This window comes from Notamacropus eugenii, chromosome 1, assembly GCF_028372415.1.
Source record: "Notamacropus eugenii isolate mMacEug1 chromosome 1, mMacEug1.pri_v2, whole genome shotgun sequence".
NCBI lineage: Eukaryota > Metazoa > Chordata > Mammalia > Diprotodontia > Macropodidae > Notamacropus > Notamacropus eugenii.
This window is the reverse complement of record NC_092872.1, coordinates 517,716,579-517,734,745: the sequence shown is the minus strand read 5'-3', so window position 1 is coordinate 517,734,745 and position 18,167 is coordinate 517,716,579. Positions and strand designations below refer to the sequence as shown.

Below are 18,167 nucleotides of genomic sequence, written 5' to 3'. Positions count from 1 at the left end.
TTATTTTTATCATTATTGTTATTGGCATAGAGGCAATGCAGCGCAATGGCTATTTGTCTCTCTGGTCTTCACTCCATTTAGACTATAAGGTCATTGAGAACAGTAACTGTTGCTTTTGTATCTCCCAGGACAAAGCACAAGACCTTGCACATGAATATTAGTCGGATTGACTGGATTAGAAAGTATTGGATTTGGAATCCAAAGACCTCAGTTTGAACCTCAAGTCTTTCACTTCAGTCAATCCATAGCTATGCAACTTATGCCTCGATGCCCTGAGCTATAAACTAGTGGTAGTATCTAACCTCTCTACTTCATAAATGTGTTGTGGGCAAGAAATAATATAATATATGTATAGGCGGAGGAACTGGACCCTGACCAGTCAACTTACCAAATCTGGATGGAATTACAGAAAATAAGAGGCAGATAGGGAAATGTAAAACTAAATATAAAGATGTCTATAGCCCTACATCCTTTTACGAAACATGAACAATTTCTTTGATTGAATTAGGAAAGGAGTCTAGTCATTGGCTGAACAAAAGATTAGCTACCTCCCAGCTGGTTCTTATCAGACAGTCAACAGCTGAAGAGTTTGTCTGTTTGTAGAGAGTCTGAGGTGTAGTTGGAGATGCATTCAGCCAGAAGCAGAGGCACACTTGCCAAATGGAGACCCAGACAGTGAGGGGCATCATTCTAGGCAGGAAACAAATTCAGTGAGTGAGATGTCTGGAAGCAGAGAAAGGGGCTGAGCATGGATTCACGAGAGAACTAGTTCTGGCAGTCAAGAGTTACGTTATGGGCAGGAGCACATGAAGGCAGACCAACTGATTGAGCCACCTGGTGGTAATGCTGCCCCTAAGAAAGAACAATGTGAGAACTCCACGAGAAGAGAAAGGGTTATAGGTCACATGCATTGGCACATTATATGCCTTTCTTACATATAGATTTACATATAAGTTTTACTGCCATGTCACTCTAAGTTTATGATCACTCTTCCCAAGAATTCTGTGTGTTTATGGAAAAATACAACTCAAGTTTATGTGAGGAATGCTTTTCTACTTCAATCAACAAAAATTAAGTATCTACTTTATATTAGGCACTGTATAGCCACTCTTCATACTACACCATTTTAGTAAATGCCTCTACTTTGAATTAAATGTGTCTACTGACTGACTATTAAGGGGAAACTCACCAGTAGGGGCTTGTGACTTTTAATACTGTAGACTTACCGCATACCCTAGTACCTGAGAGTAGTAGCCTCATTCTAGGGACCCAATATGTGAATGTGATTGCTGAGTTGGGGAGCTAATATAGAGGGGGTGCTACAGATATACTATATTATATATATTATATGCCTGTGAGCTAGTTTTATAATCAAGATGACCATAGTTCCCTCAAGCTCTAAAATTCTTCTGTTTTTTTTAAAAATCTAATCCAGTGTAATCTAGCGAGAATTTAAGAAGTCCCTACCATATACAAGATAAAAGAGAAAATTAGACAGTTCTTACCTCCAAGGACTTTGCATTCTACTGGATGGGAGTGGGGGATGGGGGAATAGATCTACTCATTGGTGGTAGTTTAATTAGCCATGAACCTGATTGATTAAGATTAACTGTTCCTACTCCCCCTCTTTACTTATTGAATGCCCATCCATTCTTTAAAATCCATCTTCCTCCAGGAAGCTTTAAGTGATCTGTAAAGACCTGTCTCCTCTAAGTAAGTGAACACCTTGCATGTCGCTTTGTTCACATCCCTCTTGTACATTAACTTGTATATTAAAATTGTCCGTGTTTGTGTCTTATAGCTCTGCTAGAGTATAAGCTCCCTGAAGGCAGGGGCCGTGTCTTATGCAAACTTTGAACTCCCTTCTACACTTTGTGTGGCCCACGTGCAGTAGGCATTTTTAAAAGTGTTGGTGGTTTGAATGAATGAACTTCAACAGTGAGTAGCTGCTGAGCTGCCCAATGCCGGCTGTTAAAATACTCGATATCCTAATATGTGCAGTGGGGGATTTCGAGATGAGAGACCATATGGTCAGCAGGAGAGAAGGAAATACAAAGATAGACCATGAGCTATGGAGTACATCTATTTGTCCACCTGCTCTTCTCTGCTTACATCCGCTGGAGAGGGAAAGACAGCTGTGCAGACCACTCCAGAGCCCTGACGGCATGGCTCCTTTTAGACTTCCAGCCCTATTCATGTAATTGAGAAGGGACCAGAAGCAGGCAATGGGAGGATTGTGATGGGCCAGACAGATGAGTGTTGGGAAGGGGGATGGAACCAGTGCTGGAAAATGGAATTTTAAAAGTTATATTAAAAATTGCTCCTGTTTCTATAGGCCTTTGAGGTTTACAAACAGCTCTCCTCATGATAGTCCCAACCGAGTATAGTATTATTAACCCCATTTTATAGATGAAGAAATTGAGGTTCAGATGAGTTGGGGGGCTCTCTCAAGGTCATGTAGCTACTAAGTGTTAGAGCTGGAATTAGAACCCAGGTACCCTGACTCTTAAGTTTGTCATTCTTTTCACTATGCGATGCTGTCTGGTGAATTGGTAAAAAAAAATCGTTACATATGAAAATCCAGAACTACATAACTCTTCTGTCCTTTTGAGGTTCAGATGATTCTAAATTGCCCACCCTGGGGGTCTTTCACAGAGGGTAATGGAGTATGTTCTTTGGGGTGGGAGCAGGTGGTCTATGAAGGAATCCAGTAGGGTCTTTCTCAGAGGGGAGGGATCACAGGTGCCTGAGGGAACCCCTGTGACCTTCCATGATTTGACCTTTCCAGCTTTGGGGAGATAACCTTACCCTAGTGGGGAGGGTATTTCCTTGTTAAATATCCTCAGGCCTCATCGTAGAGTAAGAGCTCTTAACCTGGCATCTGTGAAATTGCTGTTTATACATACACACATTACATATATTATATTAACTATATATTGTATTATATATACATATGTATATATAACTATTTCAATGTAATTGACTTCCTTTGTAATCCTATATATTTTACTGCATTTAGAAACCTTATTCTGCCAGAGGCATCTATGACACACAAAAAATGGTTAAGAACTCCTAGGCTAGATTTTAGAACCATATATGTTGCTCTTGGGAAGATGGCCTGGGCCCAGGTTAAGCAGATGCCCAGATTAGGACTGTAAAATTTCTCCATATATTTTGTATTGTGTATTCTCTGTGTATCTCTATATATGTATGTATGTATATGTATATATGTATATATAAATATATCTTGTATACAAAGGCCAGGAACCTTATATGAGTGATACAGGAGATCTGGGTTTAAATTCTGCCTTCACCAGTTACTGGTGAGTGTGACTTGGGCACATCACATTTCCATTTAGAGCCTCAGTTTGTTTCCTATAAAATGAGAAGAATTATCTTTGCTCTGTCTCTACCACAGAGTTATTATGAGGAATTGTGAGGACCTGATGAGGTAATGAATGGAAGAGCCTTTTCAATGAATGTATTGTTTTTGATATTATATCCTCAGTCAAATTCACTGGGAGCCTGGCCTCAGTGACCATTTGCCTTCCTAGTGAGTGTGACCAGCTGAGCTGAATTTGCACAGTGAATCACTGCAGGATGGAAGTTAGGGTCAATGCAAAGCAGGCTATCCATTTCAGAGATTTTTCAGTTTCACCATAAGGCAAGAATCCTGACTTCAACTGTGGGTTCAGCATAATGGGAATGTTAGAACATTAGCCTGAGGCTTGGGTCCAAGAAGGGCTAAGACAGGAGGCAATGGTGGCATTTCGAAGACCTGCATTTGAATGCTGTCTCTGGCAGTTACGAGCTGGCTGTGTGATTTTGATCAAATTACTTCCCCATACTGGGCTTCTGTTTTCTGACCATAATTATTTACCTTTCATTAGCATTTTAAGGATTTTCTGACTGACCCCAGAGCTCTGACCATTATACAACCCAGCTGCCTCAAATATAAGTTCATTTTGTTTTCTAGCTGCTCCAATCCCCAGTCCCTTTAGGAACTTTAAAATCTTCTCCCTGGAACATTTTGACCTCATGGAACACAGTTCAGAAAATGCTGCTTTGAGGAATTAGTCATTAGGAATTCATCAGACCTGTTAAGGATAAGTTTAAGGATAGATCTATGATCACAGAGCTAGTAAGTATGAGAGGAATGGAGTCCAGGTGTCCTTACTCTTAGTATGGTGCTATCGCATTGTCTCATCTGTGAAATGGGGACAAAAATCCTCACCCTGCCCCCACCCAGAGTAGTATTGAAACTCATATAAGATTTTGTTGTTTAATCATTTCAGTTTTTTCCGACTCTTTGTGACCCCATTTGGGGCTTTCTTGGCAGAGATACTGGAGTGGTTTGCCATTTCCTTCCCCATCTCATTTTACAGATGAGGAAATTGAGGCAAACAGGGGTAAGTGACTTGCCCAGAGTCACATAGCTAGTAAGTGTTTGAGGTCAAAATCAAACTCAGATCTTCCTGACTGCAGGCCTGGTGCTCTATTTACTACACCCCCTAGCTGTCCCAGATAAGGGAACAGATATCAAGGACCTGAATCTGAATCCTGCCTCAGCTATTTATAAACTATGGGATCCTAGGCAAGGCAGCCTCAGTTTTCTTATCTGTAGAGTGGGGATAACAATAGCTTCTACCTCATGGGGTTGTTGTGAGGATCAAATGAGATAATGTATGTAAAAAGACAGGAAGAGGGACAGAACTTGAGATTTTACTGGTATAGAGAAGTCTCTTGTGAGGAAACTTTCTACTAATACAATTCAGTACCTTCTTTTCAACTTAGTTTTAGAGAATCACCTGGAATCCCTAAGGGTGAAGTAACCTCCCTGGGATCACACAGCCCGGATGTGTCAGAGTGACACCAAACTCATTCTAAGGCTGACCCTCTTATCCACCAAGCCAGACAACCTCTACTACACATAAAGTACTGTCTGTTAACTATTTTCAGAATTGCATTGTCTGAGTGGAGGCCCTGTCCCACCCAGTCGTGACTACCTACCCCCATCTCCCACATCTTGTCTCCAACATATACTTCTACCACTCATTGTGGCTATGTGGGTTTGGGTGTCTCTCAGACATAACATCTTATAGATCACTCTAATGCTGTCTGTCTCATAGGCATATCCCTGTACTTACTGAAGATCCCTCTTACATGGTGTGTCTGACACACACAAGTGCTCCAGGCTCCCCTCATGCCTTGCTCCCAAACTTCTATGATCTTGCTTTAATGAGAAGCAATGAAGTAAAGGGGATAGCCCACGGACTTTAGTGTTGGAAAGACCTGGGTTCAGCTTCCCTCTTAGATACATACACTAGCCTTGTGACCATGCAAGTTACTTAAAAGCCTCTTCGAGTGCCATTTTTCAATAGTGCATTAAGGTTTGTTTGTTTGTTTGTTTAGAAATAATATTTTATTTTTTCCCAATTATACATAGACAATTTTTAATGTTCATTTTAGCATTAAGATTTGAGAAGCTCTTGCCTCACATCAATCTCATGGGATAAGTCGAATAAAGATTCTTGTACTGAGCCTCAGTTTTCCTGTCTGTGAAATGGGTGATAATAACATCACTCACCTCATCAGGTTGTTATCAGGATCCAGTGAGATGATATATGAACCTTAAAATGCCATACCTACATGGACTTCCATGGTTTATCTGAGATAGGCATGATATCCTATCTCTAGCTCTTGGTTTGGTCAGGATATTTCCAGTCCAGAAGTGTTCTATGGCAGAAGGAATTTGGGAAATGCTGGCTGGAGCTTGCCAACCCCTGCTCCATCAGGAACAAATGAAGTAGTTCAAGACTGTTTTCTCCATACCTTTTTATTTAATTCCGCAGATTGCAGTAAGGGACCACGGTTGGAAAACCCTTAGACATTTGGACACAATTTACAAGACAATAAGTACAGTTTCTGAATGTCACACAAGGATCACAGTTTCATCTCTCTACATGCATATAAAGACATCGAGTTTCTTTTCCTCTGTGTGTGAGTGTGTGTGACATTTCTTTTTCCCTTTACAGAAATGCTCGAAGAGGTCAGCAACCTTGGAACAAAGAAAGACTAGATGAACGTTACCCAAAGAAAACAGAGACCACGTGCTCTCATCGATATGGCTAATGTCGGTGGCTCACTCCCTGTCCCAGTCAGAGTGGCATTGGATGGCTTAGGAGGCCTTGGAGGAGAGATTCGAGGCTGAGGTGTACTTGCCCAGGGGAGGAGAGAGGCTCAAGCTAGGCCATCAGCATGGGATGGGAAGAAGGACTATTCACTCTATGGCAGAGAGGATAGGGCAGTTGGTGTACAAGCTGGCTGTCCTGCATCTGGCTGGGCCTCCCATTTATGCAAAAAAGTTTTTCCAGTTTGGGCTCAGAGATTCCCTCTTTCCTTTGGCCTGGGTTGTTTTTGTTTTTTTTTTGAGGGGTAGGGTAGTTGGATTGCAGAGAAGAGTTCCAAGAGAGAACACTAGCTTGGGAGTCAGAGGTCCTGGGTTTTTGTCTCAGTTCTGCCAATGCTCATCTTTGACTTTCCATTTCCTCATCTTATACAATGGGGACTGTGTGAAGGAAGAGCTTTGTGAACTGTGAAATCACCTTTTTTACTGTTTTCCTCAGTAGGCCTTCTGTGTCTGATGTCTGCATCTAGGAACAGGGAACTCTTGATTCTTGAGAGTGGGGGAATCTTAAAATGCTGGTTTTCCCTTATTTGAAATCTATCTCCCTTGGGAGATAGGGTGCATGGTCTTCTTCAAAAAAGAAGGACGAAGACAGACAGACAGACAGGTATGTCTGAGTGTATGTGGTACGAGTCTGTGCACAAAGTAGGAGCTGGAGATGAGAGGCCAGAAAGAAAGGACTGCAGTTGAGACAATCCCTCTTTGGTTTCCCAGTAAGTACAACCCTGATTCTGGAACTGGAAGTATACACTTCCCTCACGGCAGCTGGTTGGTGCCACTCCTGATTCCTCTACTTGGAGGTCCTGCGTTGATCTGGCTCCAATCTGAGTCAGGCATAAAGCCTGCAGATAATTTGGCTCAAGGGCATTAGGGAGTGACATAGTCCCCAGCCCCAAGCTCTCTCCCCTTCCCTAGTGGTCACTGGCCCAACTAAGGTCAAGTTTTATTTGTTTGATCCCTAAAAAATGAGCAAAGCATACTCTGAGGAGGGTACAGGGAGGCTGGTGAATGCCGCAAGGGGAGGGAATGCTGACCATTGAGTACCCAGCATGGTTTTGTTGCTGAGCAAATACATGTGGGGTCAGAATTCCAATCCAAAAGGGCCTAATTAGGCTGGTTAAAGATTAGGATGATTTTCATGTAGCAGAGACTCATTCTGGCATAAGGATCTGGGCTTGGGATAACTTTCCTCTTGCTCCTCATGAACCAATACTTAGAAGAATTTCATTCCAAAGAAGACTTTAGAACTTTGAATAATAACTTGAAATCAAATGCCAAATTTTGAAATTCTGGGAAAGTTCTAAAGCTTTGTTCTAAGGTTTCTAAGGAGAAGCCCAGTTGCACTAGGGACATTTACTTCTCTTCCATCCAAACCCCATCTGTGTTCCCTTTAATGGTTCTCCTGTCCTGCACTGTCAAACACACAAAGTCCTCAAGGTAAAAGATTCCCGTAGGCTCCTAAAATAGACAGGAGGGCCTCTAGGAGCACTGCTGTAATGGAAAGTGTGCTGGACCTGGAGTCAGAATAAACCTGTTTGAATAGTTCGGTGATTCTGGACAAGTCACTTATATGGACATATGGGGACAAAACTATTTCTACTACGTACCTCACAGGGCTGTTGTGAGGTAAGCAATATGTAAATCTTTAAGCATTACCGAAGCATGAATTATTATCATCATTATTATTACAAAGAAGAGGTGGTGATGGTTTATAGTTACAGGTGTTTTCTTGAAAAATAGATTCTGAATTGTGCTGAATTGTGTTCATCCTCATAGACACTGACTTAGCTGGAACCTTGGATGTTCTAGCTTTTAGCTGTATGTGCTGAAAAAAATCCAAGGCTGTTATTCTATCCCAGGAATTCTTAACTTTTTTTGGCAGTCTGGTGAAACTCATGGATCCCTTCTTGGTATCATGTTTTTAAATAATCGAAGGAAATGTTAAATTTTAATTAGAGGTTATTGAAAAATAAAGATGCAATTTTTTTCCCCATACAGGCTCATAGATCTTCTGAAATCTCTCCACGTATCCTTAAAGGTCCATGCAATCCAGGTTAGGAACCCTTGGTCCAGTTTCCTATGAAATATGGCCTTCATTATAGCACAGCTTATAAGGTGACATAGATTTAAATCTAGTATGGGCTAAATTTATACCCCACCAATTCTACAGACCCAAAATCTGATAGAAGACAGTGAGCTACTGTTAATCTTGTCCCATTCTAGGAGCTTTAGAGAAGGGTCCCCTCTATTTAGATGCATTGGAAAGAGCACCAGCCTCAGAATCAGGAGACCTGAGTTTGAGTCCTGGTTTAGACATCTCTTGTCAGCCTTTTTCCTAGGGAATTCTTAGTCATAATTTTAGGTAGAACTTTGACAAGGGCTTTCCTTCTCTTTTACTCCAGGATGATCCCACTGAAAGCTGATCTCATGGAATACCATGGATGGGGACTTGAAATGGACCTATCTTTAAATAGGGGCACCTGTATCAGCCATAGGAAAAACACATTTCTGCACTACAAGAGATTCACTCATTCCAGGAAGGAAATCCTACTCCTTGGGATGCTACTTAGTTGGGAAATGGAAAACTCTGGCCTCTGAGAGAGAAAGAATAGCAAAGATGAGGGGTTTAAGAGGAAAAGCCTTTTTACATCAGCTTAGAAAGGTTCTGAGGGCCTCAGAGATGGGGGAGAATTACAAGTTGTCTGGTCAAAAAATTCAGTTTGGTACCAGGGATCAAATAGGGCATTGGTTAAAGGTTGTGCTGTGTCCTACAGCTCAAAGGAAGGAAAGAACAGCTCTCCCTCTCCTTAAGTTGCCTACTAGTGATATGAGCTCAGAGGAAGATTTAGACTTTGAAGGTACCTTTAAACACAGAATACGAAAGATGGAAGGGACTTGAGAGGTCATCTAAACTTAGGCCCAGAAGCAGGAAAGCCTTTTGAACAAGGTTAATAGATTCAAACCCAGGTCCTTTTAACTCCAGATACAGGTCTCTTTCTACTATCCTATGTCTCTTTAATAAGACTTTGAGCATCATGAGGGTAGAGAACAAGATCTTTTTCTGTCTTCTACAATATCTCACACAGATATAACAATATGCTTGAAAATATGACATAGAGTATGACCAATTCCCAGGATATAGGTTCTATCCCCTAAATAAAACCTTATAACTTTGAATCAGAACTTGAAAGCAAATAAAAACTTTGGAATCGGAAAGTTCCAAAACTTTGTTCTAAGTCATTCCCACACTAATAAAAGGAGGTTCCTTAATCTTACATTAATAAAACTCTGACTGCCTTCCTTGGAAGGGAGGAGACAACTTGGGTCTGTGTGTGTGTGTGTGTGTGTGTATGTGTATGTGTATGTGCATGTGTGTGTATGTAGTCAGTGTAGTCATTTTATAATGAGACCACTCCAAAAACCAATCCTGGTTCAAAGTGGCATTTGGGAAGCTTTGGAGAAATTCTCAGGTAAGTGGTGTCTGGGACTACATCAAACTCTGATGTAAGTGCTTGTCTGTAACACTGAATGGCTCAGTTCCTGCGAGGAAAGGTTTTTGGACATCTGTTATACTGGTTCAATAGTTTTTGACTCAAAGGAAGTCAGAGTTAGAAGACACTTTAGAACATAAAATGTCAAAGCAGCAAGGGACCTCAGAACATAATGATTGTCATTGTTGGAAGGGAACTTGGAACACAGAACACAGAATATCAGAGCTGGAAGGGAACTTAGAACCCAGAACACAAAATTTCAGAGCTGAAAAAAATCTTAGCAAATAGAAGATAGACTTTCAAAGCTGGAAGCAACCTTAGAACACAGAATACCAGAGCTGGGAGGAAACTTATAGAGAACTAAGTCAAAACCCCTCATTTTTAGAGAAGAAGAAACTGAGGCCTGGAGAGGGAAGAGACACACTTTGAATCACCCAGGGAGGTGGTGACAGAATTTTGTCCTCCTGGTTTCTGGTGCAGGGCTCTTTCTACCACGTTATAACAGACACTGCATTTGACTCTCTTAGAACTGGTTTACCAGGATTTGCTTGGGAAAGATCTTTGGTTCAGTTCATTATTCACTGTGGAAATTGAAATTTAGCTATTTTTCCATTCAGAGTCCAGAATTATTAATGTGACCCATTCCAGTTTCTCATTCACAGTTTGGTTTAGAAATCTGCTGTCCCAAGAAGGGACACACAAGGATGCTCCCCCTCCCCCATTGTCATTGAGACATAGTGTGGCACACTATGGCTTAGAGTCAGAAGATCAGGTTCTAGTCTCAGTTCTCCTACTAAATAGCTTTGTGATTATGGCCAAGTCACTTTGGTTTTCCAAGCCTCAGTTTCCTCATCTATAAAATATGGAAAATAACTTTCAAATCACATGCCTTATAGGGTTATTATGAGTACAATTCCTTATAAAGTGCTATAGAAATATGAGCTCTGATTTTAATCATTGCACAGAGGGAGACTTGGAGAGATGCCCCTGGACAAACTCAGAGGAAAAATCAGTGAAATCCCAAGATCTGAACAAGAGAGGGCTATGTAGACCCAGTTGCACTGAATCCTTATCCATTTGGCTACATATTTAGGCAACCTTCAAGGAAAGGAAGTTTAGACAGCACATCCTGAGAAGCAGTTTTCCTTTCCAGGTGTGGGAGAGGCAGTTGGTCTTGGGTGACGTTTCTAGAAATAAGCCAATGAAAGGCTTTCAGTCTGGAAACATCGATAACTTTCCATTTCATTTGGTAGTGTTATAGGGCTGGGTAGAGAGGCTACAGACTGGTTGAGAAGAGCCAATTTGGGGCTAAAAGGAACCTAAGAATGTAAAATGTTGACTAAAATTTGAATGGGAAGAGAATTTTGGTTCCAAAAAGCCCTGGTCAATCCAGGATGTCTGGAATGGCAGCTTTGATTAGGACAGCCTTTCCAGATTCCCGTGTTGAGTGGATTCCATTTGACAGATCATACGTTTCTTCCTCCTTTCCTTCCTTCCTTCCTCTCTTCCACTTTCAGTCCCTGCTTTATGAGCCTTAAACAGTAACAACACAAAGACAACTTATGTAAAATGACAATACCAGACAGTTGGTTGACATTTCCACAAAGGAATCAGACACCAAAACCTTGGATGGGTTTTTCTGTGCCCCTTCCTCCCTCTCCTCCCCCACTCCCCTAGAAGCAACAAAAACCAAGGAATAAAATAAAAAGACCAGAAGAAATCAGATATAGAAATGACCATAAATAAGTCTCCTAATATATTATTCTGTAATACAAAAGAAGATATTTGACTCAATTTCCCTATTATAAATTTGCTAAAAATACATATATATATTTTTATCTGAACAGAAAAATAGACTATTCTGAGATGCACGAAAGTCTTGTGACATTTCCATACATCAGATACTTAAAGGGCCAGCTCAAAGGTAAACACCGAGGTAATTCCCACTTTTGTACCTTTTCAGGAACTAATTAAAGCCATCTTCTCCCTGACTTCGGGTATCCCCAAACATTCTATGGTTGTGTGAGGTTAGTTTTGGTTTCCTTAGCACAAGGGCTTGAGAGGCTATGAAACTTTGAAGAAGGGAAACCTCTAGTTTGACTTAGTCGATTCTGGCAGGGTGGCTATAGATGGTGGCTCCTCCTTTTACCACTTGTGTGGCCCCTTGAAGCCAGTGACCAAAGTGCTTCAGCATGATGGTCCTGCTGTTCAGGGCCCAGATTCCAGAGTTTTGTTATTTTCTCAAGTTCTTGTTTCAGAGTCTTGGATAATGTGATGTGAGACTTGGTGGCAGAGAGAGAGAGAACCTGGCTTTAGTGTCCTGGTTGGTTTAAGTCTTAAATTACCCCTAGTTCATCTACTAGAAACTGTACCAACCATAATTTCAGTCAAGACAGAAATATACAATAGATACAAACATTAACAGTACATTACAATTTTACAGAAGAGAATACTGTTTTGTTTTGCTCCATATAAACAGGTACTTTATTAGCTGCAAGGGAAGGAAAGGCTTGGAGTCACCAAAGATACCTATAGGATGTGTTGACAGTTCAAAGTTTGCATCGCCTGTGATTCCCAGGGGTTGGGCTGCACCAGTCAAGAGGGAATCTTTTTTTTTCTTCTTCTGAATTCTTAATTCCCTAACTCTTCTAGGAAAGTAGGAGTCACAGGAACAAATGTATCTTTTTTTTCTTCCTCCTTTTTTTGTGTTCCTTGTCCCCTTTAAGTGTGCTTAGATGAAATTCCTAAGAGAAAAAGGCACTGAGAAATCTACTGCCTGGAAGTAATGTTCTTCTTTATTCAAAGCTTACAAGTTCAAGACAACATCTCCTCCCAGTGTTAGCACTCCACCCACAACTGGCCACAGTATTGTCTCTGGAGCGTGGCATTGGAGTGGCCAACTAGCCAGTATTTGACTGACTTGGCCAGAGTTTTGTCACAGAATCCAGTTGTTGGTTTGGGATCCATGAGTGGATGAAAATGAATTAGTCATTGGGATATGCCTTCATTTCAACAAACTGGATAGGGATTGGTGATGGGAATGACATGGGGATGCTCTTATTGATGTGATCTGTTCTGACCCTTTTGAAAAAAAAATAGATTTTATTGCCCCTAAACTATCATGAGGCAGTGTAAAAGTTGCCCACACTTGTTCCCTTAGGGATGAGTGGTGGAAGTTTGACTTTATTCTCTGTTGGGATCCAGCTGACAGGTGAGTTTTGCTGAATTGATTACCCAAAGAGAAGGGAACCTTGGGATCTCTTCTACCCATCTCTGCCCACCTCTATTTGTATTTCTACAAACCACCACCTGTGAGTTTGTGTTTTATTTTTCTTCTGCTTGCTTTTTGTTGACTCCAGGAGAAAAATATGATGGGAATTTTTGAATTGCCTTCTTCTTGAGATACCTGTGGGATTGAGAGGGGGAGGGGAGGGAGAGGAACACTCTATGGATCCAAATCAGTGTTTTTTCTCTACCAAGGACGTTTGAGTCTCACCGTTTAGTAACACCTAAGTAGATTTCCCAGTGTATATGTACATACGTGTAACTATGTACAGGACTGCATGTGCACGCACATAACATCCACATATTTTAAAAATTTGGATTCGTCATGTTTTTATTTGGAACTGGGTGCACGGTAAGAGCTACATTTCCCATAATACATACACACAAAAGTGAAAAATAAAAAAAGAAATCAAAACATTCTTCAAGCATAGTAAATGCTGGGTCTCCGTGATTCTGTTTCTATAAGAAATCTATAGGGTTTTGGCTCTGATGCCACAAAAGGTAGGTTTTTAAGGATACTTCTGAATTCATCCTTCAAAAGTGACTCAAAATGCTACTTTAAAGTGAGACAAACTAGGCGAGCTAAGGGTTGAGTCCTAAGTGATCACACAAGGCAGACAGGGCCTTTGGTTACAAGGAGAGTTGCACCAATTGATTTCAGTTTTAAAAACCAAACCAAAACATGACATGTTACTGATCTAGACACCTCTTGTCAACATCACCTGCAAATAAGATGCATCAATTTAAAGTAGGGTTGGTGAGTTCCCTTGGTATATGGCTATATTTAAATGTGTTCACTTTCCTGATATGTAAAATATGCAATGTCATTTTTAAACATAATAGATTAGCATCAGCTCTAAAAATTTCTCAACTGGAAATCACTACTATTTACTTTATATATATATATATTTAATATATGTAAAAAAAAAAAGCTATTTTTTTCCCTGAATTTTCACATTTGTGCTGATGACAGACATGAATGGCGACCCAAACAAAGAGAAGATGCTAAGAACGGCGGACATTGTGTTGGACTACCTCCCACTGGCTCCCACAGGCAGACAGGCCACTCCAGATAGCTTGCCAGAGAAAAAGCCCCCTTGGTGGATAATTGCCATGGAGTGTGCTATACTCCCAATCTGACACAAGGATCCCGGGAATACTTTGCAGCAATTCCTCTAAGTACACTTTTGCATTTGCTGCACACGTGCTGTGAATAGATCTTGGCAAATCCTTCCAGTTGCTACTTTTCTCTGTCACCTGGCCAAGGACAGAGCCCACCCAGGGCCCACCCTGACTCAGTGAGAATTCATCTCCCCCAGCATGCTGAGGTGGGAGGAGAGCCAGGTGTATATGCAGCATAGAAGTCATTGTACTAAGGACGGGACAACCAACCATGGAGTTACAAATCACAACCACTGACAATGTACATGTGCACTTATTGCTGTTGTCTGTACAGGCTGCCCTGGCCATCACTGGTTGCAGGAATACGAGAGCACAGCATTTTGTACAGACAGTTACACCGAAAACAAACCCAAGACTAGTTTACAAGAAAGCAACAGAGACACCTGACTCCAGACTCTTGACTGTCTTTCTCAGCAGTGCAGGCATGGTGTCCCTTGGACAGCTAGACTGGATCGTTAACTGCCCAGGTCACCTACACTGTCATAGGGGGTTTAGAAGCCTTTTCTTGTAAGACTCATGGGGATTAACAAGTTAGTTTTGTGGGGCTGGGGCTGGGGGTGGGGAAGGTGAACCCACAGACACAGACACAACACAGAGCAGTAACAGCGCACAAGTCACATGACCAACTGTGGCCAGTGACCAATGCCTTAATGACAACCTTGCCAGTCAGAACAGGTGGCCCCTGTGGAAATAGTGCTTGTTTTAAAGTGCTAGATGTTTATCCTGTCCTTGGTAGATCCTACCTTTGAGAGACCATAAAGTGCTTTTCGTTTAGAACATTTTTTGTTTTTGTCTTTTTAGTGTGAATATCACAGAAACAAAAGTTAATCCCTTTGTAGTTGCTATAACCTGTCATGGAAGGATTTATTGCAGAGTCTAAACTGGGTGCTGCAAGTGGGTCTTGGTTTCCTTTTGAATTTTGCAGTTTTTTCCCCGTTTTAAACCAACTAGGTTTCGTTGTGGCTCACTTGTGGTCTCTTTGATTATGGTATTTTTTTTTGCATATCTAATACTTGCATATCTTTTGATTCTATGCTAGTTAAATCTCCAAAAATATTCTCATTTTCTCCCACAACATTCTCTTGGTGCTCGAGTTCATTGTATTGGGTAAATATCAGTTACCAACCCCTCCCCAGGAGGTAAGGAGTCAATTTAAATCAGATACAAGTGGTGCAACTCACCCTGCTTTGACCTCAAAACAAAAGCTCAGGTTTCTACAGAATACTGAAGTTAGATGAAGGGTCTGCAATACGCTTTTCAGGCCAGAATCTTGGCTTGTACAAGTGCTCACATTTCCATGATGTAAGCATCCCCTGCTACCTTGAAACACTGTCTCCATCCAGGAGACAGAAGACTGGTGTGCCCAATGGTTGTGAAGCAGGACCCCAGACTGGGCTTGTCTTTCCCCCTTCCGTTCCTTTCCCATAGGTTTGCTCCTTTACCCTGCTTTGTTTTTTCCTGGGAGGGATGAAAATATCCCCATCCAGGGCTGGAACATTTGAGGTTGGAGTGTCCCAAGAATGGGGAAAGAGAAGAGTGTATGGGAGGGAGTGGGGACAGGGACTGCTGTGAATATTGTTCCCAGCCCTTCCAAAGAAGGATGGTAACAGGAGAGATCCAAGGAGATACTGTTGCCTGGTCAACCTCACTCTGATGGATGGTTTTGTGGACTGGGAAGTACCTTAGATGATCCTTCCACATCAGGACTTGTGTGGCTGCTCTGGGCATTTCCTTGGATATACTTCATTCTGTATTTTATTTAGAAACAAGTAGCTTGTTTCATTTGTAAAGTTCATGCAGAAAAGCTCAGTGGTGGGGGAGCAGACAGCATCCCTGGAAACGTGCCAACAGGTCTCCTGTCCAGGGTTTTTCAGATGCTTGAATCCTTTGTGCTTCCCTGTCCTCCACCCCCTGGCAGCACATGGACCTCTGGGGATATGTGATTATCTAGTTTGCCCTTTTCTTGACTTCTCTGGTTCTTTCCAGTCAATGCTTCCATGGAATAAACACAGTTCTGCCCTAGAAACTTGGGCGAGGTGGGTAAGGGGGAAAGCTCCTGGTGGTTCTTGTCCGTCCTGTGCACACTGTCTCTTTGCCTGAGAAATCCACTGTTGGTGATGCTGTACTTTGGACTGGTGTTGCTGTGAAGGCTCTTTGGAGGACTAGAGTCCACACTGTAGAGCAGCTGCCCTTCATCATCGGTGTCTGCATCGATGTACTGATGGATACTGGCATCGTGGAAATTGAATGCTATTGCTGCGTGTTTCTCGGGGGATTTGGGGGGCGTCCTGGCACTTGCCGTGGTGTAGACAGAGGACTCCGGGCTCAGCAAGGATCTATCTGGGAGCATAGCACTCTCAAGGCCCATGATGGTGGCACCACCCCGGTTTCTGAGAGGATCTGGATATATCCCCAGGATGCTGCCCATAGGTAAGGGTGAGCCTTGATCCCCTTCCATGAAGTTGACTTTCAGTGACCGGAGTTTCAAGGGATTATTTGTCTTCATGGAACTCTTGGGACTCTCAATAAAGAAGCTGGAACGTTGGCTGCCATCTGGGGTTGGGTTGGAGTCTGATAACCTGCTTCCACCAGAGTCTGGAGGGCCCCGCCAGCTGAGTTCCTGGGCCATAGGGCCACTTGTCTTGCTAGAGAGGGATGCCAATGGGCTGTGGGAGAACCTGCTGGATTCTGGAAAGTCTGTTGCACAGCTGATGAAGCTATCGATACTGGACATGCTGCGCATGTCAATCACCCCTTCTGTTCGTGCGGGCAGGAGGGGTACCACAGGACCTGGAATGCTGTCCATTTCAAGTTCTTCCTTGTGTTTGCCCTGCTGAGCTGACTCCTTGGTGTTGAGGTTTGGCTGAGACTGAGTCTTGGCCATCTTGTTGTACATGTCTTCTAGCTGCTGAACATTCAGGTGCTGAGGGCTGCAGGATGACCTGGCCTTCTCTGGAGACCCCTGCTCTTTTGTTTCAAAGGACTTACTAGAGCTAGTTTCAGACAGAGTCCTCTTTGTCCACTTCCACTTGCTAGGAGACAAGTGATTATCTTGGACTTTATCCTTTTTTCCCAGGGTCTCCCCATTCTTTTCCACTACAATGTCCATCATTTCTATACTTCGGGCAAAAGCATCCTTCATGTTCATGGAAACAATGCTACCATTTCTCTTGGCTCTCTCCAGGGCTTCCCGACGTTTGATGGCTTTCTCTTGTCTCTTCTGCTCCTTGTAGAACTCAGAGAAGTTGTTGACAATGATGGGGATAGGAAGCGCAATCACCAGGACTCCTGCAATACAGCACAACCCCCCTACGATTTTACCCAAGAGGGTTTTGGGGTAGATGTCGCCATAGCCTACAGTGGTCATGGTGATTGTAGCCCACCAGAAAGAAGCTGGGATGCTTTTGAACTTGGTATCATCCTCATCCTTCTCAGCAAAGAAAACCAGGCTGGAGAAGATCATGATGCCCATGGCTAGGAAGAGGATGAGTAAGCCAAGTTCATTGTAGCTCCTCCTGAGGGTGAACCCCAAAGACTGCAGGCCAGTGGAATGCCGGGCAAGTTTGAGAATCCTCAGGATTCTCATAATTCTGAAGATCTGCACAACCCGGCGCACGTTTTGAAACTGTAGCACGCTCTTGTTGGACTCGGTTAGGAATATGGTGACGTAGTAGGGCAAAATGGCCAGCAAGTCAATGGCATTGAGGGGGCCTTTGAAGAACTTCCATTTCTTCGGTGAGGACAGGAATCGGAGGAGGTATTCCATGGTGAACCAGGCAATGCACACGGCTTCCACATGAGCCAGCTGGGGGTTGTCGGTGCTCTGTCCAAACTCATCGAGGCTCTGAAGCTCGGGAAGCGTATTGAGCGACAGTGCGATGGTTGAGAGGACAATGAACATAATGGAGATAATGGCCAGGATCTGTGAAGAGAAGAGAGCTGGATTTAGTTCATAATAATAATTAATCATGATAATAATGTCATTATTTTATACTTTTATATTTATATTTTATACTTTTATA

The 18,167-nt window shown here is 42.4% G+C and overlaps 2 protein-coding genes across 2 annotated transcripts in view; one reads left to right on the top strand and one right to left on the bottom strand.

Annotated features, from left to right (window-relative positions):
• LOC140520009 (somatomedin-B and thrombospondin type-1 domain-containing protein-like) overlaps positions 1-9,457 on the top strand; it is a 54,536-nt gene extending 45,079 nt beyond the window's left edge. The window contains exons 6-7 of the transcript XR_011972356.1: positions 6,036-8,240; positions 8,590-9,457. The gene's annotated coding sequence lies outside the window, so the exon portion shown is untranslated. The remainder of the gene's footprint in view (positions 1-6,035; positions 8,241-8,589) is intronic.
• A 3,819-nt stretch (positions 9,458-13,276) lies between these two features.
• KCNB1 (potassium voltage-gated channel subfamily B member 1) overlaps positions 13,277-18,167 on the bottom strand; it is a 121,663-nt gene continuing 116,772 nt past the window's right edge. Inside the window, exon 3 of the mRNA XM_072633591.1 lies at positions 13,277-18,067. Within this exon, the coding sequence (XP_072489692.1) occupies positions 16,016-18,067 (2,052 nt within the window). The 3' untranslated portion in view covers positions 13,277-16,015. The remainder of the gene's footprint in view (positions 18,068-18,167) is intronic.